Source organism: Chamaea fasciata, unplaced genomic scaffold (genome assembly GCF_029207755.1).
Source record: "Chamaea fasciata isolate MVZ Bird 193981 ecotype frontalis unplaced genomic scaffold, bChaFas1.0.hap1 SCAF_6, whole genome shotgun sequence".
NCBI classification, from domain to species: Eukaryota; Metazoa; Chordata; class Aves; order Passeriformes; family Sylviidae; genus Chamaea; species Chamaea fasciata.
Genome location: NW_027094091.1, coordinates 227,124 through 251,413, shown reverse-complemented (window position 1 = coordinate 251,413; position 24,290 = coordinate 227,124). Strand labels below are relative to the sequence as shown.

The 24,290-nt window shown below is 45.0% G+C and overlaps 1 protein-coding gene across 1 annotated transcript in view; it reads right to left on the bottom strand.

Annotated features, from left to right (window-relative positions):
* ATRN (attractin) overlaps positions 1-24,290 on the bottom strand; it is a 148,309-nt gene that overhangs the window by 42,277 nt on the left and 81,742 nt on the right. Inside the window, exons 21-25 of the mRNA XM_066185099.1 lie at positions 24,128-24,180; positions 23,009-23,103; positions 22,052-22,130; positions 21,503-21,660; positions 1,781-1,842 (exon numbers count right to left, since the gene is read on the bottom strand). Of these exons, the coding sequence (XP_066041196.1) occupies positions 1,781-1,842; positions 21,503-21,660; positions 22,052-22,130; positions 23,009-23,103; positions 24,128-24,180 (447 nt within the window). The remainder of the gene's footprint in view (positions 1-1,780; positions 1,843-21,502; positions 21,661-22,051; positions 22,131-23,008; positions 23,104-24,127; positions 24,181-24,290) is intronic.

Sequence of the window (24,290 nt, the reverse complement as noted above, 5' to 3'; positions counted from 1 at the left end):
ATCCACTGGTTAATTAGGGAGTTATAGTGACTGTAAAATAAAACACTTGGAGACAAGTACTTAGGAGTAGTGAAAGAATCAAACAATTTCTAACATATTATAAATGCTTAAATGGAAAACACCAGTAAACTGCCTTCTTTTAAATCCACATGCTCCTACTCCTCAGGCTTGTTGGGATGTTAAACAATATCGCACCATTACCTCTCAAGGAGATCCATATGATGGTGGTGATGGAGGAAAGGCTGCACCTGCAGCCTTTGGACACGGATGTTCAGCTGCATGTGCTCACTGAGATACACAATGCGCTCATCTTCCGCTTTAACCTGGGACTGGAACCATGGCAGGATTTGGTTTGGAAGAACCCTTGAAGATCATCCAGTTCCACAGCCCTGCCATGGGCAGGGACACCTCCCAGTGTCCAGCCTGGCCTCGGGCACTGCCAGGGATCCAGGGGCAGCCACAGCTGCTCTGGGAATCTCTTCAAATAAAGAATCTGGAGCAAGCCCTCACACTGAGGAGTTTAAACCCTCGTATGCAGATGTAGCTGGGTCTGTAAAGCACTGACGGACCAGTTTCACCACCCAGATTTCTCTTACACCATTAGAAAAGAACTAAGGAACCAACTGCTTCCCTCTTCATTTTCCTAATAAGCAATTACCCTGCCACAAGGATTTTTAGGGAAGATGTTGACTGTGATCAATTCAGCAAAACAAATGCTTAAGCCTGAGCCAGGAGTAACCCCCTGCTCCGCTCCAACGGCAGGAAGGTGGTGGCTCAAACCTACCAGGGACTGTACTACAGCAGATTCTGCTCTCTAAAAGCTCCACATGAAAAAGAAAATTGATATAAACCACTTGTCTGAGGGATCTGTCTGGAGCTTCTTGCTTTAATTAAATTTAGCATGAAATCTGAAGCAAGATATTATTCCTAGTGCTCATTTTACACCAGGCATAATATTGCCCAATTTGGAACAGGCTGTAAACCCTGGAGCACTGTTTATTCCGTGTATATCCCTCCTGTAGGACTTCCTATCGATCTGGTATTGGCTTCTACTTCTGCAGTATGAACAGTCCCTAAAAGAGAGGCCAATACACTGGATTTTGAAGCTTGGAAGAGAGGGCCTGCTGTGCTTTGGAAGTGTTTCACCTCTTTGGTAGGGCTGTATTTTCTGGAGGACGGAAGAGGAGACAAGCATTGAAATGGCTGCTGCTGCTTCCCACGCCGGGGGAGTCCTCAGTTCCCGTTACACTAAGGAATGAACTTAAGGCTGTGTACGAAAACCAGGAGTATTTGGCTTCTATTGCACTGTAACTAATGCTTGTATTTAACGTGACACACTTTCAGAGTTCAGTTTAAAATCAAAAGCTGGTACCTAAAGAGTTGGAAACTACTCCAGACTCAACTCTTTGCAAAGTAACTCCCCTAGTTTATGCCTGGTGTCCGAGGAGGTGTGAAAACGTGCAGTGAGTCACACGTTATCCGTGGGAAGTCAGTGTTTCCTAAACCATCTCAAAAGGAACTTCTCCTTTTCCAAAAGCCTCTCCCAGCCCCATCCTCCCCTTCCCGCCATCCACTGGCATGATGCACTGGCAAAGATGGCAGACAATTGATTTTCTTAACATAATTCCTAATTCAATATTTAAATCAGACTGAAGATTTCCATTTTCCAGGCTGTGCTGAAAGCAGGATGTTTAAGTTAAAAACCCAGAACAAGAAGAACCCAAACTCTGTAGCCCAATACCCAAAGAAATAACATGTAGTTGTCTTAAATGAAAAATACCTGAAAAACGTCACAAAGAACTGCACCAGGTCCATAAAGTTGCTGTGCTGTGAGAATGCAATCTGCAAAAGAAAAGCAAATTCTTTCTGTTACTTACTGGAAAGAAAATTCAGATTTCAAGATACGCAAAAAGGACTAACAATGACAATGAAAAGCATCTTTACTCAGATCAATTCATTTGTTTGAACAGTTTTTGAAGAAGAATGGAAATATAAATTATAACTTCCCATTGTTTTGAAAGCATACATCCCAAAAATGAAGCTGATCAAGTAACTCTGTCTCCCAGCCATGTTCCAAGGAATAATCTTCAGTGCACACTGAAGAAAACACTACTTCAAAAACTCAGAACAGAGGTTTCACAGAGCTGCAAATAATCTTTAATTAGAAGTGAAAATCTTTAATTATTGTTTACGCAGCAACCCAAAATTCAATATTTACATTTCAAACAATATCCAGACAACAAAACCTCCTCGGAAAAGGAACTTACACCAAGAGCTGCAAAGAGGCATGAAACGCAGAAGATGATAGATACTGTGAAAACAGCTATGGCATTCATCTCAGCTCACTGCCCTGCAATCCAACAGCAGAGAGCAGGGAAAAACAACGCAATATTTGGGACAAAAACCAGAGGAAAGAGGCGAACAGGAAACTGGGAGGTGGTTAGAGGCAAAAGGGAAGATTAGGGAGCCTGGGTAAAAAAAAAACAACGTGGAGGGGAGGCGAGCCAAGAGAAAAGCAACTTGTGCAATATTAGGAATCAGAAGTTCTTTCCAGGTACCTCCTATTTCCTCTGCCTATCAATCTCTCAGCACCACAACAGGACCTTAACTCTTTCACGAAACAACAGAATTTCTTTCAGAATTAAAGTGAAATCTGCACTGACAAAAGCTTTTCATGGATGTTAAATCCATTTCTGGTGTCATTTGTTGTTTTTCTCCCGTAACAAACAGTACTTACGGCAACATTAGCAGAAACACAAATCCCTCCTCCCAGCAATAGCCACATCCCAAAATTCATGAATATGTGTAAAGTGAGTCATGGCTTGGCTTTTTGTTGCTCTGGAACACTTTCTATGGCCATATTTGCTTTAAATATCCACTGTAACTTGGTACAGAATCTGTCCCAAATCATTTTCTTATAAATAAACCGTAATATTTTGAAGCTGAAAGTTCCTTTGCAGTGCACAACTGCTGTGTGGCTGGAAAGTGAACTCCAAACCTGCACCCCAGATGCTGCAACCTCAACAGTCCTGCCTACAAAAGACAAGAAAACACAGAGTTTCTTGTTGATTTTTGCTTCTGAAGCGCTTCCCAATAGTCTTCCGATTATCAGAAGACAGCAAGGAAGATTTCACTTTTTGTGTAAAAAATCAGTGCCTAGTAACTAAAGCAGTACAGTATTTGCATAAATGGATATTCTGGAATAAACGTAATATTCTGGAATGTCTTAAGGGCAGAGATAATCCTTACTGAAATATCACATTCCAAAATACAAACATGTAACACAGCCGGTATAAAAAGAATAACTTTTCTTATTATTATTTATTATTATTATAAAAATAATAACTTTTCTAATTATAATAACCGTGATGCAGAGTGACTGTAAGAGCTGCATTTCAAACTAAAGCCCTTGCTATGTACCAGCAATCCTTTAGTAGAAAAGGAAAATGAAAAGCACAAAGGAATCACAAACAGCCCAGTCCCCTGTGGATGACCATCAGGATCAGTTTCTGTGATGGAAACCAAAACTTGCTCCCATTAGAAGAAACAAGAATCTGTTAATTTTAAAATAAGAGAGATTCTATGAAAGATTAATGAGACTGTTACCAGAGAAAGAGCTTCTCATTTTTTGACAACAACTGTAGGGAACAAAACAAAACCAAGAAATAATTCAGGTTTATTTCACACAGAAGCTTTACAAATGCTTTACCAGTGGTGATTCTTTTCTCTGCCTGTTGGAGTTCTTCTCCTATAAAGCCCAACTGATAACCTACACCCCATGCATGGAATAAAAAAACCCAGGTTGTTTCTACAATTTATTCCTCACAAGCTGAAAATACTTTGTGCCATCAAACCTGACCAATCTGTGTCACAGGCAATTTGGTCTTATAATTGTTAATGGTTTGCTTACTTAGAGCTTAATTTCCCCTAATATAATCTGTTCCCAGGATTTAATTAATTCAGTTGCATTGAAAGTTTGGTTGGAAATAGCTGTTGAAAGTAGGCTGTTCGTTCTGGATCCACAAAAAATATGGCACCAATTTCCCAGCAGCCCAGATTTTTAATTAAGTTTAACTTATGGTGGAAGGTTCATTTATCCATTCTGAAAACCCGAATTTCGTACCAAAGGAGGAAGCAGTCTCACTGCAGGAAAGCCCCGCGGGGCTCGTGCTGGGGGCCTGGAAAGCCTCCCCGGGCACGGGGCAGAACCTCCGCTCAGCTGCACAATCAAACCCCCAGTTCCATATCAAAGAATCCCAGAACTGCTCCGGTTTCGGCTCCGAGCCCATCCAGTCCAACCGTCCCCAGCAGTGCCCAGGCCAGCACTGCCCCGTGTCCCCAAGTGCCACCTCCCCAGGGCTTTGGAACCCTTTGGAATCCCTGCAGGGGACTCCAGCACCGCCCTGGGCAGCCAGGCCTGGACATCCCTTCCCGGGAAGAAATCTTCCCTAATATCCAACCCCAATCTCTACCTGGGCACACCTGGAGCCACCTTCGGCCCCCGTCCAGCAGCACACCCAGGTCCTTCTCCAGGGGGCAGAGCCCTGACCCTTCCCAAGCCACACACGGCTTTCAAGGATGTTTTCTACATGGTCAGGAACAGCACAGCACCCCTAGGCAGCTAAGATCAGATACTTAATTCTGTTAATTCCGAAGAATATTACAAAGGTTGTGTTTATCTGATCTGGAAAGGCACCCTGGAGAGCACAACCACCTGTACTGCTCTTTCTATTGCCACATCATTTCAAGTACAAAAAACTCCACCTGCTTTCCAGACAAACAGAAGTAGCTGGCTGCATGGACTGACAAAAATTTATAATGAAGAGCTTTACACTTTCATCATTTGATTAGCATAAAATGTGAAGCCAAGAAGAAAATTTGGCTTCCTCTAACTAGCCAAAATCTAAAAATTACACTGGTTTTGAAATCAGTACACACGAATTTCAGAGGAGTTAATGCAAATGACTTGGCCACAAAATAATACAAGCAAAGGGAAAGCATATTTGAACCCAAATGACATTTCAGTAACAGTTGGTATTTCTAACTCAAAATATTGCTGGAGCTAAACTACAGCCCGTGACTGATAAAAATTTTGAAAAGCCAATTAGAACAATTACAAACCAGGACTCGGCTTGCATAAGAACCAGAGTTTGTTCTTCATGAGAAAATTGAGAATAATTTTGTACTAAAGTAGGCCAACTAAGACCTAAGTTCACCTTAAACCTGTACATGCAACATACCTAAAATTATTTAAACCTCTATTATTGCCATCTACAAGTGTTCTGAACTCTTTAAAAAAAATTGAGTGTCACATACCACTAAGAAAAAATCAGTCTACAACCAAATAAGAAAAGATGTAGAAATTTCTTGTTAAATCCAGTAAGAACCAAATTTGAGTAACTTCTCCCATTTAAATGTAATAAACAGATGTACAGGTAATAAGTCACAGCACAACTCGTTCCACTTGTGCTGGAAGTTACTGGTATTTTACAGGAAGCCAAACTATTCGCCACAATGACATTAGGACAAGGACTTCTCCAAACTCAAATGATTTCCAATATTATACATAATATTGACACCCCTAATCTAAAATTAACTAAGGAACGGATAATGTAGGAGCTGGGGCTGTTGCAGAAAGCTCTGGGGGAACCTTCCAGGGCCTGAAGGGGCTCCAGGAGAGCTGGGGCAGGACTGGGGACAAGGCCCGGCAGTGCCCGTGTCCGGGTTGGACACTGGGGCCAGGAGCAGCCTGGGGCAGTGGAAGCTGTCCCTGCCCGTGGACGGCCTTTAAGGTCATTTCCCACCCGAACCACGCTGGGATCCCGTGAACGTACCGAAGAATGTTTCAAGTATGGCAATTTCATACCACAATTTGTTTCATTTTGGGTCTCTAAACACTTGAGAGAACACGAACCACCACAGAAAATAGTGTTTCCGCAACTTTTTTTACCTTGGTAACAACTCAGGATTATTGACGCGTTATATTTCTACCTTTCTCCACAAATACATAACGTGACTAAATTCCCAGCAGTAGTGCCTTCCTTTTCATCCCTGTTTCGTATCAGGGATGAGAAAAAGAGAAACTAAAAACTGTATTTTGCACAGAACATGCACCTAAAACAGAACTGTGTAAGAAAGAAAAATAAAAGCCTAATTAACTTCAGAAACTAGAGGAGCCCAACAGAGACGGCGCAATGTGAAGCTGGCTCCCAGAGCTTGGGGCTTGCTGTGAATTCAGAAGGTATCAAAAGGTGCACCTGCCACATCCATTAACCTCACCTGGCAGGTGGGAGAATGCTACAGCACTCGTGGTTTGAAAGTCTACAGGACCACACAGAAATCTGGAGGGTTTGGGGCTGCTTTTTGCCTTCTATTTCAATCTAGTCCCAGCACCAAAGTTAATGAACAAAAAGCAGCAGGAAAAAGCGGAAAGCTGGGAGTTCCACAGGCTTCCAGTGAGAGAAAGCCACAAGGCAAATAAGCTGCAGGTGACATCTATGCACCTCTATTTCTTCCCCAGACCTCCACTGCCTCGTCTGTTTTCTCCTATGGTTAGAGGCAAGGATTCGATCTGACCTTGGCGAACACAGACAACGCTCACAGGACGCCGTGGCCTGAATGCTGAGTGCCTGTGCCTTTCTCAAAGGACCTGCTGTAAAACAAAGGGGCTTTAAGCATTCTTGAGTGATGCCAAAGTCATCAAAACATTCATTCTGCCCTCCAGAATAATGCTGGGGGGAAAACAACTCCTCGGCTCGGGAGTACTGTCATTCCCTGCTCCGGTTCTCCTTCAGACACCAACACAGCGTGCTCTAATGACACTCACGGCCAAGATCCATGGACTCGGCGCTCTCCACTCCAGAGGAGCCAATTCCAGGAGCCCTGGCTGGGAGGCTTCAGGAAAGAATGTGCCAACACAGCAATCCAGCTCCAGCACCTGAGCACGGCCACAGCTCTGCCATGTGCTGCTGCTTCCCGTGCTCTGCGAACGTCTTCAATGAGCCACGGAAGTCGTGAAGGCAGCGGAGAGCTAATCACGGGAACGAAGGGCAAAAAGCCTTACAAAAACACCCCTCAGGAGCTGGAATTTTGGAGCCAGCCCTACTCACTGAGGGATGAGCAAACACAGCAGCAACCTGAGATGGGCCTTTCCCAGGCAGGTGGCTCTCAAACCATCTCAACAATGACAGCTCAAGGGACACTTTCCAGAAGGAAGCCTCTGTTCACCTCTGCGGATGATCTGTGGGATTCAGACACAGTTTATGACATCCAAATCCAGGCTCACAGGGGTATTCCTATCAGCCCTTTACCCTCCATGCAAACCTCATCTGTGATTCAGCTGACCAACGAGGTGCCTAACAACAAATTAAAAAAATTATTACCCCACCAGCTCCGTAACAGAACCATAAACACTGAGGCACACAAAGACATCTATTTGCAGACCCTTAGATTTAGATCGTGTAGATTTCCCTGGTGCATCCTTGCCCCTGGTTTCATGGATGCACTAGGAGCTCCATTTGTTGCCAAAGAGGGGTATAATCTATTGCAGCTGCCCTGGGACACCTCACCTGGCCTCCAGCTGCTGCTCCAGAATCCCAGAATGGGCTGGGTTGGAAGGGACCTTAAAGACCATCTCATTCCGCTCTCTGCCATGGGCAGGGACACCTTCCACTAGACCAGGCTGCTCCAAGCCCCATCCAACAGCTTTTGGGTGAATCCATACCCCAGCCACACCACAGAAGCAGAAGGACATTCTCTTTCAGAAGCACCACAAATCTCTGTTTTAAATGAATAGCAAAACTGCACCCAAATTTGGAGGTTAGGCAGAAAATTTAACCCGATCCACAGGGAAAGATTCCCTAGACAGAAAGTTAAACCTTAGGCTTCAGAGAAGTTAAACCTTAGCTTTCAGAGAGGAAAGGATCTCAACGGGAGTTAAGCGTAACTGGAAAACCTCTGACACAGAACAAGTTGAAATGGAGCGTGGTTTGGAGGTGGGGGATCCCAGGGAGTTTGTAATGCCCCTGATGCTGTACGTGTGGACATCAGAAGCAGCGCTGGCAGGGGCTCCGAGCCCTCCCCGGAGCCTTCTCTTCTCCAGGCTGAACACCCCAGCTCTCATTCTGGCTCCAGAGCAGAGAGGCTGCAGCACTTGGAAAACCCCAAGGCCTCCCCTGGACCAGTTCCTCCTCTACTGAACAGTTCACCCATCAGATCCATCTTTCCCCAAATCAGAGAGAACTCGGTGCAGCTCGAGAGGTTCCCATGCTCACATTTGCATTCTATAACGAGCAAAAATAAAATCCTCACTCAAATTTGATTTTCACACCTACTACTCCGAGTCACTCTGCTCCTGCATGAAGGATGAAAAAGATTAATGGCTTACTCCTCACCTGCTGCAATATTAACTGAGCCATTGAGCTTTACGACACAAATACTCGCTACTGTGCAAATATAAAACCTGGTTCACTTCTGAACTTATTTTGAGATGAAAATCGATTTATATTCCAACACTGTGCTGCCTTCCTGCAGCAGTCACAAATTTTCACTTCTCAGCTAATTGGCTGCAGCCAGCAGCTGGTTCAGAAATGCCAATTATACGTGTTTTGTCTTCCCATGTGAACTCTCCCGTGTTGTGCGGAGCGAACACAGGCATGACTGTCTCTAAATTAAATAGAGTGCTTAAGATGTGGTCCCAAATTTCAATGCATCCCAGAAATTATCACACAGATCTGACAAATGAGAAGCATTCGTTCAATAAACAGCCAGGGGTTGAACTGTGATGCCCATCTAAATTTAAAGTGCACTAGGAAATAAAATTCGGGGAAGTCCCGTAATTGAAACAGCAAACTCAGCTCAGACCCTGCACACCTCCACGGGACAGAAACACGCCCCAGGAAAGCCAAGGCAGGGCCAGGAAAAACTCAGTTCTTCCGAATCCTCAGTGAATTCTCCTGAGTTCTCTGAACTTCTCAGTTCCTTTCTCAGGACACTTACAAGAAGAAATACATTGAGAGGCTGGAGCGTGTCCAGGGAAGGGAGCTGGGAAAGGGCTGGAGAATTCCTGAGGGAGCTGGGAAAGGGCTGGAGAATTCCTGAGGGAGCTGGGAAAGGGGCTGGAGAATTCCTGAGGGAGCTGGGAAAGGGCTGGAGGATTCCTGAGGGAGCTGGGAAAGGGCTGGAGGATTCCTGAGGGAGCTGGGAAAGGGCTGGAGAATTCCTGAGGGAGCTGGGAAAGGGGCTGGAGAATTCCTGAGGAGCTGGGAAAGGGGCTGGAGAATTCCCGAAGGAGCTGGGAAAGGGGCTGAGCCTGGAGAAAAGGAGGCTCGGGGGGGACCTGGTGGCTCTGCACCAGTCCCTGCCAGGAGGGGACAGCCGGGGGGGATTTGGGATCTGCTCCCAGGGAACAGGGACAGGAGGAGAGGGAGCGGCCTCAGGCTGGCCAGGGGAGGTCAGGGTGGATTCTGGGGAAATTAGGGAAAGGGTTGTCCAGCCCTGGCACAGCTGCCCAGGGCAGTGATGGAGCACCCCTCCCTGGAGGGATTTCACGGCCCTGCGCATGCGGCTCTTGGGGACACGGTCAGGGGTGACCCTGGCAGTGCTGGGGAACAGCTGGACTTGATGGTCTCAGAGGGCTTTCCCAACATAAATGATTCTGTGATCCTACAATTACAACAATTATTCTGGAGAAAAGGAAGCTCTGAGGTACTTGGAAAAAAAACAAAGATCCTAAACCTTGAGACAGGAGACAAGTCACCAGCAGGGAAACACTCCAACCCTCTGACTGCCAGGTCCTCAAGCAGCTCCCTCCAGTCCCAGCTGCTGCTGCGCTGCGGATGCATTTGGGAAGGAGCCCCTGCATTTGGGAAGGAGCCTGCTGCATTTGGGAAGGAGCCTGCTGCATTTGGGAAGGAGCCCCTGCATTTGGGAAGGAGCCTGCTGCATTTGGGAAGGAGCCCCTGCATTTGGGAAGGAGCCTGCTGCATTTGGGAAGGAGCCTGCTGCATTTGGGAAGGAGCCTGCTGCATTTGGGAAGGAGCCTGCTGCATTTGGGAAGGAGCCCCTGCATTTGGGAAGGAGCCTGCTGCATTTGGGAAGGAGCCGCTGCATTTGGGAAGGAGCCCCTGCATTTGGGAAGGAGCCTGCTGCATTTGGGAAGGAGCCTGCTGCATTTGGGAAGGAGCCTGCTGCATTTGGGAAGGAGCCCCTGCATTTGGGAAGGAGCCCCTGCATTTGGGAAGGAGCCTGCTGCATTGGGGAAGGAGCCTGCTGCATTTGGGAAGGAGCCCCTGCATTTGGGAAGGAGCCCCTGCATTTGGGAAGGAGCCCCTGCATTTGGGAAGGAGCCTGCTGCATTTGGGAAGGAGCCTGCTGCATTTGGGAAGGAGCCCCTGCATTTGGGAAGGAGCCCCTGCATTTGGGAAGGAGCCTGCTGCATTTGGGAAGGAGCCTGCTGCATTTGGGAAGGAGCCCCTGCATTTGGGAAGGAGCCCCTGCATTTGGGAAGGAGCCTGCTGCATTGGGGAAGGAGCCGCTGCATTTGGGAAGGAGCCCCTGCATTTGGGAAGGAGCCCCTGCATTTGGGAAGGAGCCTGCTGCATTTGGGAAGGAGCCGCTGCATTTGGGAAGGAGCCGCTGCATTTGGGAAGGAGCCCCTGCATTTGGGAAGGAGCCTGCTGCATTGGGGAAGGAGCCTGCTGCATTTGGGAAGGAGCCTGTTGCATTTGGGAAGGAGCCTGCTGCATTTGGGAAGGAGCCTGCTGCATTTGGGAAGGAGCCTGCTGCATTTGGGAAGGAGCCTGCTGCATTTGGGAAGGAGCCTGCTGCATTTGGGAAGGAGCCTGCTGCATTTGGGAAGGAGCCTGCTGCATTTGGGAAGGAGCCTGCTGCATTTGGGAAGGAAGGATCCTGGTCCCTGGCTTCACGCCGAGCGGAGCTCTGACACCCCCTGCGTGCAGGCTTCGTTACATTCAGCAGCATGCAACTCCTGCTGGAGAGTTTCAGCATGGAAGAAATTAAAACTTGGCACATAACAGCTCAAACCCTCACTCAGACCCCCAAATTCCGGCAAAAATGAGCTTTACAGTCTACTGAGCTTAAAAGGAACAAAAGTTGTTTTCCTAAAGAGCAGGTAATGTAAGTACACAGGAGGGAATCAAGAATAAAAAGTATAAAACAGCCAAAGCAGTATTTGCAAGTTTGGGGGGTTTTTTTAGGCCTCAATACAGTTGACAGATGGAAACAGGCAAATCCTTCCGTCTTGCATCATTTCTGACCGGACAAAACAGGGGAAAATGGAAGACAGAGTTCAAGGCTGCAGTGGTATTAATGGGGAAAACAAGCTCTGTCTCCTTCCCCAAAGAGGCTGTAAATTCCAAGGCTCATACTGGATGAGAAATTTAACATGGTTATCAACCTGTAGCAAAACATCCTGTAATATGCCAGCTGCAGGAATCTCATCTTTAATAAACTAAAGTAGTAAAATAAGTAGAAATCGGAATAATATTTATACATATGACATACAGAATCATACAATGGGTTGGGTTGGAAGGGACCTTAAAGATTATCTAGTTCCAGCCCCAAACTAAATATGTATTTCTATAAATAACCAAATTAAAATACCTTTGAACGACAACACTGTCACATTATTACACAACACTGAAGTCACAAGCTGTCCCAAACCTGGTGTCACATCATGACCTGAAGTGGCAGTAATTAAACTCCCCCAAATTTACTTTAAACCACACAGCATCAGCTCTGGCTTGCCAACATTGCTGTGAGCAACATTTGCCAATACAGTAAAAAAAGTCAGAATCTCAATAATACAAAGTCAGGAGAATAAGTGAGAGAAAAAGAATTTTTCAGGACATAGCAGGGATGTTTATTCCCCAAAGCCGCCCTGCAGGGTCAGCTGGGAGCTGGCAGTGGAATGCTGCTGTCTGGCTCTGTGTTTGTAAACTAAACCAGCCACAGGCCTTTGGTTTGTCACCCTCTCTTAGCTCTGGATATACTTTCCCTTGTGGTTTAGCCAGGCTGAACCCACTGTCCCTTTGCAGTGGGTGGAGGCTTCTATTTTACTGCCAATATACTCTTCTCTCCCTCATTAACTCTGCTCACTCATCCTTGACTCCTTAAATAAACCTTGGTCTAAAGAGGAGTATCTTGCTCTTTCGGCTACCCAGCAACGGCTCACAGCACTCATTTTCTGAGATCTATTTGAATTTGGGGTCTCTATTTACATTCTGTGGTGGGTTATGATGTTTTCAAAAGTTATTCATCACAGAAATGCAGCAACTTCGAGCAACCAGCGCTGGCCTCACCCAAAAGAAATTAATGCCTGATTCGGACTTTAGTAGCTTCCATGGAAAATTAATTCTGCAATTTTTTATGGATCATATTTTTGAGCCCTGCATTTGAAAAAAGAAAAAAAAAACCAGCTTCCTTAAAATTAAGGCAAACAGTACACATGTCACTGTCAGATCTCAATAAAACACCACCTAAGAAATGCTCTGGTATCATTAAATCTGAATTGCAGACTGTCTCTCTCTGGTATCCTGTAACTTTTCTTATTTATGCAGCTGAAGTTTTGCAACAGGCATTAAAAAAGACTTCCAGTGCTGTAGAAAGATATTACAACAAAGCTCACAAAAGTTATAGGAGTCATTACAGTTCATTCCAAGAAATCCCAAGCTGCAGATGTAAAACTCCAAGACTTTATTGCTTGCCCCTGGCAGGGCCTGAAGGGGCTCCAGGAGAGCTGGAGAGGGGCTGGGGACAAGGGATGGAGGGACAGGACACAGGGAATGGCTTCCCACTGCCAGAGGGCAGGGATGGATGGGATCTTGGGCAGGAATTGTTCCCTGTGAGGGTGTGAGGCCCTGGCACAGGGTGCCCAGAGCAGCTGTGGCTGACCCCTGGCAGCGCCCCTGGCCAGGCTGGATCCACCTGGGACAGTGGGAGGTGTCCCTGGGCAGTGGGAGGTGTCCCTCGACAGTGGGAGGTGTCCCTGGGACAGTGGGAGGTGTCCCTGCCATGGCACGGGTGGGATGAGCTGCTCCTGCATCTCCCTTCCAACCCAAACCATTCCAAGAATCTGATAAAAATCTGCCCCCAACACAGCACCTGGGAAGCGTCTGGCATGAACAATCTTCAGGGCTGCTGAGGCTACAGCCTTCTGTAAAAAGGACTGAACTGGCACCACATCCTGCCAAGGGTTAACTGCCTGTGAGAAAAATCCTCCTTCTAAAGGATTTAAGAAGGTGCTAACAAAAATATTACTTAATCGAAAAGGGAACAACTTCTAAAAGGAGAAAAATGTCATCGGTGGATGCCAAAAATAAGGTGGAAGGAGCAGATAAAACACCAGCAGCTGTTTCATGTTTTAAAGGACCATTCAACTGTTCTGTTTAAAATCTTTCCATCCCACAGTAGATGTCAGTTTCCCTGTTCTGAAAAATCAGCATGTAATTGCATGTCTCCAAAAGTAATTACACTCAACAGCAAATTTCATCAGATTAACAAACTGATTAACGTTTCGTTGTTGGGTTTCAAGAAATCCTCTCATGGTGAGAGAGATGCAGGCAGAGAGGCTCAAAAGCACCTGCAGTTACAGCTAAAGAAAGGCAAGGGACATCATTAGCAAACAACTTTGGCACTATGATGCTTTCAGAAGCAACAGGAAAACAAAAAAATTTTTGGAATAAAGGGTCCCAGAGAGTTGAGGATGATTTTGTGTCTGCACTTAACATCAGCTCCTTGTTAAATATGCATGAAGCACATGAGGAGCTGGCAGGAAAGCTGTCCAGATCAGCAACCTCACTGCCATTTCAAGCCTACATAATTATTTTATCAAAGCAATCCCTACCTTCCTGAATGTGTTTTATTCTTTTTGGCCAACAACAAAGACACTTTTTCTTTGCCCTCACCGAGAGCTCTCATTTGATGAGCTGGTTGCTTTTATTTGAGAATGACACCCATTTAGAGAAAGACTGGAAACCTCTACGGGCCATGTCCAGTCCTCAGGGGTTTTATGTCCTGTACCAAATAACTAATGCCTCTTCCAGAGAGGAATCAAGGCATTAGAGACAGTTCAGGCCCTGCTTTTTAACTGTGGATGTTTTCTTCACTCGTACTTTCTCCATGTATCATCAAAGCCTTTTAGTCAGGCTGTAAACCCTGAAGAGGGAAACGCGGAGAGCATCACTGCTGCCAGTGCTCATGCCACCTGAAAGAGGCTGACAGTCTAAAATAAAGGGAATGAGTGAGATCTGCTGCTCCTCCAGCTCTGTTTTGAGCCCTTCCTCACCTGGCAGGAGCTAAGGGTATCCCAAAGCTTTCCTTGGCTCTAGCAAAGTCTCATCCATCATTCAGCTCCGGAAAAAAGCGAATTCTTCCTGAACTACACTAAACATGAATGGCAAGTAAAATTAAAGTTTAATTAAAGTGGTATTAAGATTCTTGCTAATGCAGACCACCTGTTTTAGGGATAATGTTGCCAATAAAACTAGCAGGGTGATGGGGAAGAGCATTAGAAGAATTTCAAATCAAAACTGCTTTAATGAAGAAGCTTTACTTTCAGCAATGAGAATTTCAAAAGGTTTCAGTATTTACATGCTGGAGGACACAACAGAAATGAAACATTGAAATGAACAATAAAGATCAGAGTGAGAGCTTTGAGGATTGTGAAGTCTTCTTAAAGATGTAATTCCTGGTAGCTTGCAAAATATTGGCTCATATTTCCAGCTCGAATAGCCACGTTCAGCATAAGAAAACACCAGAGCCCTTCCTCAGCAGAATCTCAGTCCAGAGCATGATTCATCTCGACTCGAAATGCAGCTGACAGCAGGTGGCTCCACCTGAACTCTGCCGACACACAAGACAGGAAATGCCCCCGGGCCAAGGAAAAGACCCATTCCCAACATCACTGCCAGCTCTGCTGAGCCAAGGAGATGTGAAGGGAATTGGCTCTCCTGCATCCCTACAGGCAGCCTCAGTGCATCACTGGAAAGCAGTGGGAACTGTTCCCAGGTCAAAGGAGGCAATTATTAACTGTAAAACAATCCTTTGGGAAACCCCTGGGCTGCAGAGAGACGCAGAGAAGTCTTCGGATGCCTGTAAAACAACAGAGCTTTGGCTATTCCCTTAAAACAACTCAGGATAGAAGAAAAGGTCTTAAAACAATTAGTAGTCACGGGTCTAATACACAAGGCACTTGACTCCAAGAAAGCGCTGGTTCCGAAAGGTTTAACGGGAGCGCAGTTGTATTCACACATGGATCAGAAATCTCACTTCATGCAGCAGTGCAGCTCTTCACTGGAGCACTAAAATGAGCATTTTCCTTCCGAAGCTGGATGCAGTCACCCTGGCAATGGGAATTTAAGAAAAGCAACAGAAGCCAGAGAGGGCGGGCCCCAAAGGAAGGGGTTCATTAAAGAGCACATTAACTAACAGCTGACATCTCCATCCTGGGGATGGCACCCGCAATGGATCTGTGCAGAGCACCTGGAGCTGAGACACTTGGATTTCTCCTATGGAGCCAGGCTGGGAGAGCTGGGGGTGTTCAGCCTGGAAAGAGAAGGCTCTGGAGAGACCTTAGAGCGCTTTCCAGGGCCCAAAGGGGCTCCAGGAGAGCGGGAGGGGGACCTTGGACAAGGGCCTGGAGTGCCAGGGCACAGGGAATGGCTTCTCACTGTCAGAGAGTAGGGACAGATGGGATTTGGGAAGAAATTCTTCCCTGAGAGGCTGTGGCACAGGTTGCCCCAAGAAGCTGTGGCTGCCCTATCCCTGGAAGTGTTCCAGGCCAGGCTGGACAATGTTTGGAGCAGCCTGGGACAGTGGAAGGTCTCTGCCCATGACAGGGGTTTGAATGAGATGGTCTTTAAGGTCCCTTCCAATCCAAACCCATCTGTGATTCCAGGATTCTGTGTGCCAGTCCAAACACAGTCACCTGTGACACTCACCTGGATCATTACCAAAAGAAAGCACCACAGACCAAATTCTGGTTTAATTACAGCACAATTGAGCCTGTTCTCAATTTCCAGGTCTCCCAGTAGTGACAGTTCCTGCACTCGACCCCCTGACACTCCTGTGCCAGCTGGGAGCCACTGAAGGGCCATGAATTGTTTCCACCTTTCAGTTCACCTCACCCCTCCAGCAGAGGAACCAGAGAGCAGTGCTGGTTGAGAGAGTGTTCAGTGGGTTCACCAGTACCTATCAGGGTAAATGGCAAGTTTGGAGAGACAATAACTGTGATAACACATGATGTGACTGAGTTAAGCAATCCACAGATTGTCTTTAAGGTCCCTCCAATCCTGTTTGTTCCATCAACTATCTGTGCAAAAGGAATAAAGATATAAAGGAGACTACATAGATAGACCATCCTGAAATAAGTCAAGCAGAGGAAACCAGAAGAAAATTCGAGAAACTAAAATTGAAGGCAGCAGAGGCAATTGTAGCTATTTTTCCATTACAGCCTCTATGAAATCTGAGTGGAAGGCAACAATCTCAGTGAGGTGAACGTTTCACACCGGTTCTCAAATGCTCTTCTAACAGTGGGAGCCATGCAATGCTGCTGCAGCCCCCACCACGCTGCACATGCAGCGATGCTGCACAGTCACAGTGGCACTTGTTGAAGCCCAACACGACAATGAACTGCCAACAAAACGATACATAGTGAATACCTAATGAGATTTTGCAAATAGTACATCTTGGATGCAGGGGCTGCAAAATGCCTTCACCTCTTTTTGTTTCTTGAAGCATTTGGTTCATAATTAACATTTAAGTGTGTGCAAATCAAAATCCTTCAACCAACACTAAGGAGAGAGAAGAGGCAATTGCCAGTTAATGATACAATTACAAACTGGTTTTGCCTTAATCAGCTCCTAAACATCTTACACATTCTCAGAACGTAGACATCAATGCAAGATGCTCGGAGTCTGAGAGGAAAAAATCAAATATCAAATGGGACAGAATGTTAGTGAATAAAAACAATAGTCTGGGTATGAAACAAGACTAAACCACCAATTTCTATTTAGTGAGTGGTAGCAAACACCATCAGCAGTAAATTGTGATGAAGCAGAAATCTTTCAGCCAGGGAAGAATTTCCTGTATTAGGAGATCGAATTCTCATCCTCCTGTACGCCCTGGAGAGGGATTCACTCACTGGACTCTGCCCCAAGTAAATACATACAAGTTTAAACAGTGTTAAAACCCGCTGACATTTACACAGGTATCTGAGAGTTTCAAATTCTCACCATTAACTACTTGTCAGCTCTGGAACTGCAGTTTCACCTCAGAGTGAGCTGACTTTTCATGGACTGAAACCCATGAAGAGAACTCCTCTGAAAGTTCCTGCACTGAGTTCCTTTGCTTCTTATTGTGCTATAGTACAGCTGATGATTTATAGTCAATGTCTCCCTTCTACTCTGAGCTAAATTTGGAAAGAGTAACAAAGCAAACTCACTATGAAGATCAAGCAAACAGGAAGAACAGGGGAGAAAAAATTACTATTACATTCACATGGGTGAAATAAACCTCAACCCTTCAACGCCCACTAATGCCCTTTCCTAAAGGGTGCACTCCCACTTTGGAGGAAGACAGGGAATATTTAAAGCAAAGCTAAAGAGGAGAAGGTGAACAGTTGGGGTTTGCTAAATGCTTCAAAATTCCGTGTCCAACGTCTGCAGCAAAGAGGAGCTCCCACAGCAGAAAGAATGAAATATCCAGACACTGCTGACGGGACCTTAGCTGCATTTTCAGGAAAGCTTGGCAAGGTGAGGCTTTAAGTGAACTTCTTCATGCTTGGAACTAACTGCTCAGAAAGGAGGAACTAGGAAGAGGATTCCTATATTTTGAAGGCTTTCTGCATTTTGCTGCTTTAGCTCTTTTACTGAATAATCATTTAAAGTCATTAACCAGGCAGGGAAAGACATCCTAAACCAATATGCTTTAAGAAAGAAATGAACTGAAGTGTTTTGGAAAAGAGGTGAAGAGGGAAAGAAGAGCCAGACACTGGCAGGGGCACAGCCAGCTCTTAAACAAAGGAGCATTTACACCTTCCAAGTGCAGACTTCAACAGGCAAGGAGAGAGAATGAATAAGAGACAGATTTCAATCAAGGACTTCAAGATAAAGTTTGCAGTACTTCGAAAACAAAAAAGAAAGGCAGATTCTAGATTTCCTTTGCAGTAAAAACTACATTCATAAAGTCTTCTGTTGCAAGGTTTTGTATAGACATAAACACTCATGTTTAAATACATCTGTTGTATTGAAATGGAAAATAAGCTAGGACAAGCGAGTGTTTACACCATGACAGTTTACTAAGATAGTCAAACAAAGAATAAACCCCTAAAAATATGATTTGGACACGCTGCACTGCCCAAACACACGCATGAGCTGCCAGGTGATGCACACACATGAGGACAGAATAATTTCCAGCAGCTTGGCAGGAGCAGTTTCCCTGACTTTGACATACTCTGTTCAAATCAGTGTAATTTCCAAAGGGAAATTGGAACATGCTCTGTAGCCGTGTGACAGTTTAATAGCGGAGGTGCAATGAGGAGCACTGCCGGAGACAAGCTAGGGGATAAGAGAAGAGTTTGCATCCTGCCCATACTGCAACATGGAGTTTTATTAACGAGCCAGTTTGCCCTGAAGGACTGACCCCAACAGCACAGAACTTTTCTGCAGTGAAGTCAGAGACGAAACCCTTGGGAAACCAAATGAGAGAAGGCAAGCTCTGAATAAAACTGTTCCTGAGAAGAATATAGCATGGGAAGAGTCAAGGACTGACACCCAGGAAGCCTTAAAATCACAGTGTCACAGAAGGAGGTGGGCTGGATGGGATCTTCAAGCTCATCTCAATCCACCCCCCTGACATGGGCAAGGACACCTTCCACTAGACCAGGATGCTCCCAAGCCCATCCAACCTGGCCTCAGACACTTCCAACGATGGAGCAGCCACGGCTTCTCTGGGCATTTGTCCAAAAAATCTTCATCCCAAAAACGTGGAACATGATTTAGCTTCTATTTTATCACTTTGAACACAAACTACAGAGAGCCACGACTTCACAAAAATGACAAAAAACAGGGCTATGGAAAGGACAGGTAGGAACACAGATTGCAACTGAGGGAAGCCCAGCCCATCACGGCAGATTGCACAAGACCTGAGAGGACATGGCGAGTCCTGCTTTCCAGCTTTGCCCTGAAGAGGAAACAGAAATTCCATGGACCACACATTGCTGGTCACTGCCAGTCTTCCCCACAAAAACTGTGTCTCAACAGATGAGAGCTGATGCTATTTTAGACTTTGTTTTGGCAAGCAATAAAAACATTAAGAGGAAGTGGTGATATAACATTAACTTGGACTGAGCGCATACAAGCACACTCACATTAAACTAAGGATAAAGAGAGGTCAAGTGTTGTAAGAAAATCAAAGTTCACTCTGTAACTATGAGAAATGAAATCAAACAGTAAAATCAAGTGGACTAAGGAGATCAGGAATGGGAAAGCTGAGAAACTATTTGAAAGCTGCATCCTCAGAGTTAACCTTGAAAGGGATATGAGGGTCAATTACAGAGATTTTGTATTAAGGAGAGGAAAGGATTCATTAGCAATGTCTTTAAAGCCAGCAAGAAGTAGAGAGATAAAATAAGAACTGCCAGAAGTCAAGCTGTGCCACTGCTCAGCAAATGGAAACAAAGCAGCAAGAGATGTTTCAGCCACACAAGTAAAGGAAACCAGGAGGGGAAGGGAAGAGGGGATGCTGTAAGGAGAGGTAAGAGAAAAACCAACCAGCTGTATCCCAAACACACAGTTCTGCAGCAGTAAATAACAAAGAAATAAATCAGGCTAAGGTCCAGTCCAACACTGATCACGGAAAATCAAGTATCAATCAAAATAACTCATAAGGTTAGAAAAAAAAGAATTAATTTTTTTCCTGACTTCTGTGATTATGAATTTGATGAAAGGGAAGCTCAAGTATTTAAATAAATCATGGCGCAAGTGCTCACCTTTGTACACAGATGCTACTTTCCCTACAACAAGTAGTATTTACATGAAAATGAGGAGGTTTGGGACTTGTTACTTGAGTATCCAGTGACAAAGATTTTACATTGCAGCTCATCAACTCCTCCATTTTTAAAACTTAGGACTCAAAATAGACTAAGACTTTACCAGTTTGTGAAGTAAAAACTCTCCAACTGCAAAGTGATTACCAAAACTGTAAGTGATATTAGAAAGAGCCCAAAGCCAACCTGCCAAATCTTCAGTCAGCAACCACCAAGACAAAGTTTCCCAAGTAATTAAAACTACTGTCTTTAGGAGAAGGTGGGAAAGACATTTCACAAGTATTCCTATTACTTTTTTAAAAATTCAGGAAGAATAACACTATAGCTTAAGGACCTTTTTTCCCAGGTGGATCTCATTTTCTTGCTCAGTATTATCCTGTGCACTATTTTTGTTGAAAGAGTGTGTTTGCCTGACCAATACGTTTGAAATACCAAGAACATTAATGTGAAGTGTGAAGCTTTCACAAAACAATCAGATGAACAAGGGTGAAGATGGAAAGATTTGGGTTCCCATATTTGACCAAGAATTTTAAATAAGGCAGAATTCAAATATGCCAAGCTTTATTTGAGATCTGTGGCTGCCCCATCCATCCCTGTAACTGTCCAAGGTTGGACAGGGCTCGGAGCAAGCTGGGCTAGTGAAAGCTGGCCGTGCCCATGGCAGCAGGTGGAACGAGATCATCTTTACAGTCCCTTCAAACCCAAACCATTCCATGATCCCTGCTGCAGACCTCAAAGGATTCTGTCCTTCAAACACCCCCATCCCTCTGAGCACACACTAAGGCGACGCTGCCCTTGGCCGAGGCTGCTCTGAATTGTGAGCTGCCTCAGCAGCTGCAGAATCTGTGTTTGCAACCACAGAGTGATTCTGGCTGATTTTATGACCACCACGCTTCATCCACTGCTCTGCCTGCATCAGCTTCACCACCACAGCCAGCCAGGCACTGCCTGTCAACCACCTGCCCTGAATGAAGGGCAAGGATGAGCTGCTTGTCCTGCACGTGCCACCAGCCCGAGGCAGCAGCAGGAGAAAGGGGTGGCCCTTGGGCTGTGCCTTCTGAGAACCAGGCACTCAGGAGCTACTAAAGCGTTTCCTCTGTCTGCTCTTTCCAGGCTTCGTTAGCAGCCTCATCAGTCCTTTTCTACAACACCAATACCTGCACATTTGAAGGCAGACACCTCGTCAAGCATGGCCCTGTTAATAAATGAGTGTCTCTCTTTATGTCACAGTACATCTCCAGACCCACTGGGCTGAGGCAAGATCAGAAGATGCCTCACACCTCCTTCCTCTGATCCAGGAACATCAAACTCTCTCTGCGCTGGCGTCACACCAGGCTGGTTCAGCTTGGACAACTCCAAGCACAGCAAACTGCCACAGCTCTTGAGAGAAATAAAAAAGCACCTTTAAGCAATTTGACACGTATTAGCAGCTCTTACCTGTATTTTTATGGGCCAGGTGAAATTGCTGACGTAAACAAAGAACGTGATGTTCGGGTTGTTGCGGAAATCAAATTTCTCATTGGAGAAACTGTCCTTGTATTCTTTCACATTGGTTCTGGAAACAACTGGAACTTCCTCCCCAGCCTGTGTGCCAGCTGTTGTAAAGAGTAGCAAGGAAAGATATTTCAGTGTGTATTTAAGAAAACAAACAAAAGGGCAAACCCTCCTAAATTCTAATTTTAAAAAATTACCCATTCAAAGCCAACCACGTTAAGCTGCATTGCATTATCAAAACCACCGTGTGCCAAGATGCTGCATTGTTAAAAATCAGATTTGCACTTTTAATGTTTACAAAATACACATTATAAAGCTGACACCATAGGTTTTTAAAACATTTTACTTCCCCCCTCAACCTGACAATTTAAGAAGACTATACAAAAAGTACATAGGTTAAAACCCCCCCAAGTTTCCCCAATTAAATTTGCCTTTTTCAGAAACTGATAAATGAAAGAAGCTCCTGAGTTACTTAGATCATCCTCAATTTACCTGCAAAACTTGTGGACCAAGTAATGTTGAGGTTGAAGTTTTTAGATGCATTGATGAACATGTCCAGGTCTCTGTTTTGCTAAAGGAAGGAACAAAAAAGAAACCCAGTAGGATAAGCAATTTTACTGTATTGTTTCCTAGGAAATTATTGCAAAAAAGTTATCTTGAAATTTGTTACTTACAGAAAGAAAATACATCAAGCTAAAAACTATATACTGTATTTTCTGAAAGAAGTATGTTCTTCCTCAAGGAAAACATAACAAAGGATAAAGAAGTCATATGTACAGAGTATCACAGGAAGAACGGAGACACAAGATACGGGGTGAAAACAAGCAAAACAGCTCTGCTCTGCAGACAGGCTGAGAGAGATGGGATTGCTCAGCCTGCAGAAGAGAAGTGCCTACAGGGGCCCCGAGAGAGCAGCAGAGGGACTGGGGACAAGGCCTGGAGGGACAGGACACAGGGAATGGTTCTGACTGCCAGAGGGCAGGGCTGGACGGGATCTTGGGCAGGAACTGTTCCCTGGGGGGGCGGACAGGCCCTGGCACAGGGAACACTGCCCCCGGATCCCTGGCAGTGTCCCAGGCCAGGTTGGACACTGGGGCTGGGAGCAGCCTGGGGCAGTGGGAGGCTCCCTGCCATGGCAGGAGAATTTAGAGCAGGGTGAGCTCTAAGGTCCCTTCCAACCCAAACTGTTCTGTGATTTAAAAAAAAAAAACAACACTAGAATAGCTCAGAGGTTGTTCCAACAACTGGAAAGAATCAACTGCGGTTCCTTAAGACATTTTCCTGTGATGATTTGGGACTGCACAGCCAAGCCAAGGTAAAAACGCTGTGGTTGCTTCATGGAGCAGGACACACCTCCCACATCACAAGACGCAGAACTGCAACAATTCATGGCCTCCAGGGCCAAGAGAAGACAAAGGACAAAGTTAAAAGGGAAAACAGGAAGTGTACCTCTTCAGGTGTTGCTACAAAGTTGATTGCTGTGTAATAGCGATCGTCCTCCTGGGAAAGGCTGAAGGTGAACTGATAGTCGATGAGAAGAGTATCTGTAAGGAATGCAGGGAGACAGTTATCCCATCTCCTGGAATGAAATAACTTCTGTAAAGGAAGGCATGATGTCACTGTCATTGGACAGCCAGGACATGACACTGTCATGACACTGCTGCAAGTTATTCAAACCTCCATATGATCCCACATAAGGAATAAAAACTCTGGGAGCTGAGCCTAGACGGGGAAGAGAGGTGGCTTACACTTGCCAGGCAACAGCCTCCAGCCTTGAGCTAAATCAATATTCCTACCTATACACTATCAAAACCATGCCGAAAGATTTACTGTTCCTCACTTTTCACCCACTTAACCATCCCTGCCGTTTCAGCAAGGAATTTGGTCATTCTCACACAGAGATGCCATGAGAAGCCAGCAGTGCCTTGTTTGGCCATACAAGCAGAATTCAAATAAGCCAAAACCAGCCAGCTGATCATTTCTGTGCTGGACAAAACCACGACTGGAGACTTCTGGTAATTTAAGATTCCATCTCTCCACGCCTGCCAGGCTGCTGATCGCTAATATTTGCAAATAGAGGCTGGAAAGTTTCCATTAGGTAATCTGAATCTTGGCAAAGGATCTTCTGGGACTGCAAGGGAATCCAACTGCTCATTTCAGAGGAAACATTGCAATTTTGAAATCCACTCTAACATGGACCAGAAGTTAAAACGAACAGTATTCTGCATTTATAAAAATTTTAAGGACGTTCTTTGGTTTTTTACCTGTTAGGAATATAGCTTAGAGTGCTCTCCAAAAGACCAGATTTCATCTCAGTCACATGAAAAACATTCAAAACATTGTTCAAAAGATCCAGTCATCACAGGGACCTTATCAAGAAAAGTATTTTCATTCTCTTTAAACAATGTATTGGAGAAGAGTGAAGGTTTTTAGAGCTATTTTTTAGTCCTTTCTTTAATCTCCCCAAATTTTAAACACATACTGAGGCAACTAAAACAAGTTTTAAATGAGGTATTTTAAACTTCAAGCATATTTTTTATCTCCAAACAAAATCCCAAGGGTACTCACAGTAACACGTTCCTTTAAGTGGATTTCCCTGATATCTGTTTTCAACTTCACACCTAAAAAGAACATACATTTTTTAATAAAGATTTTTTTTGCAGTTCTATTTATTCCCAGCCACTAAATACCAGAAAACACTGTGCTGATAACAATACACAATCAAAGATGA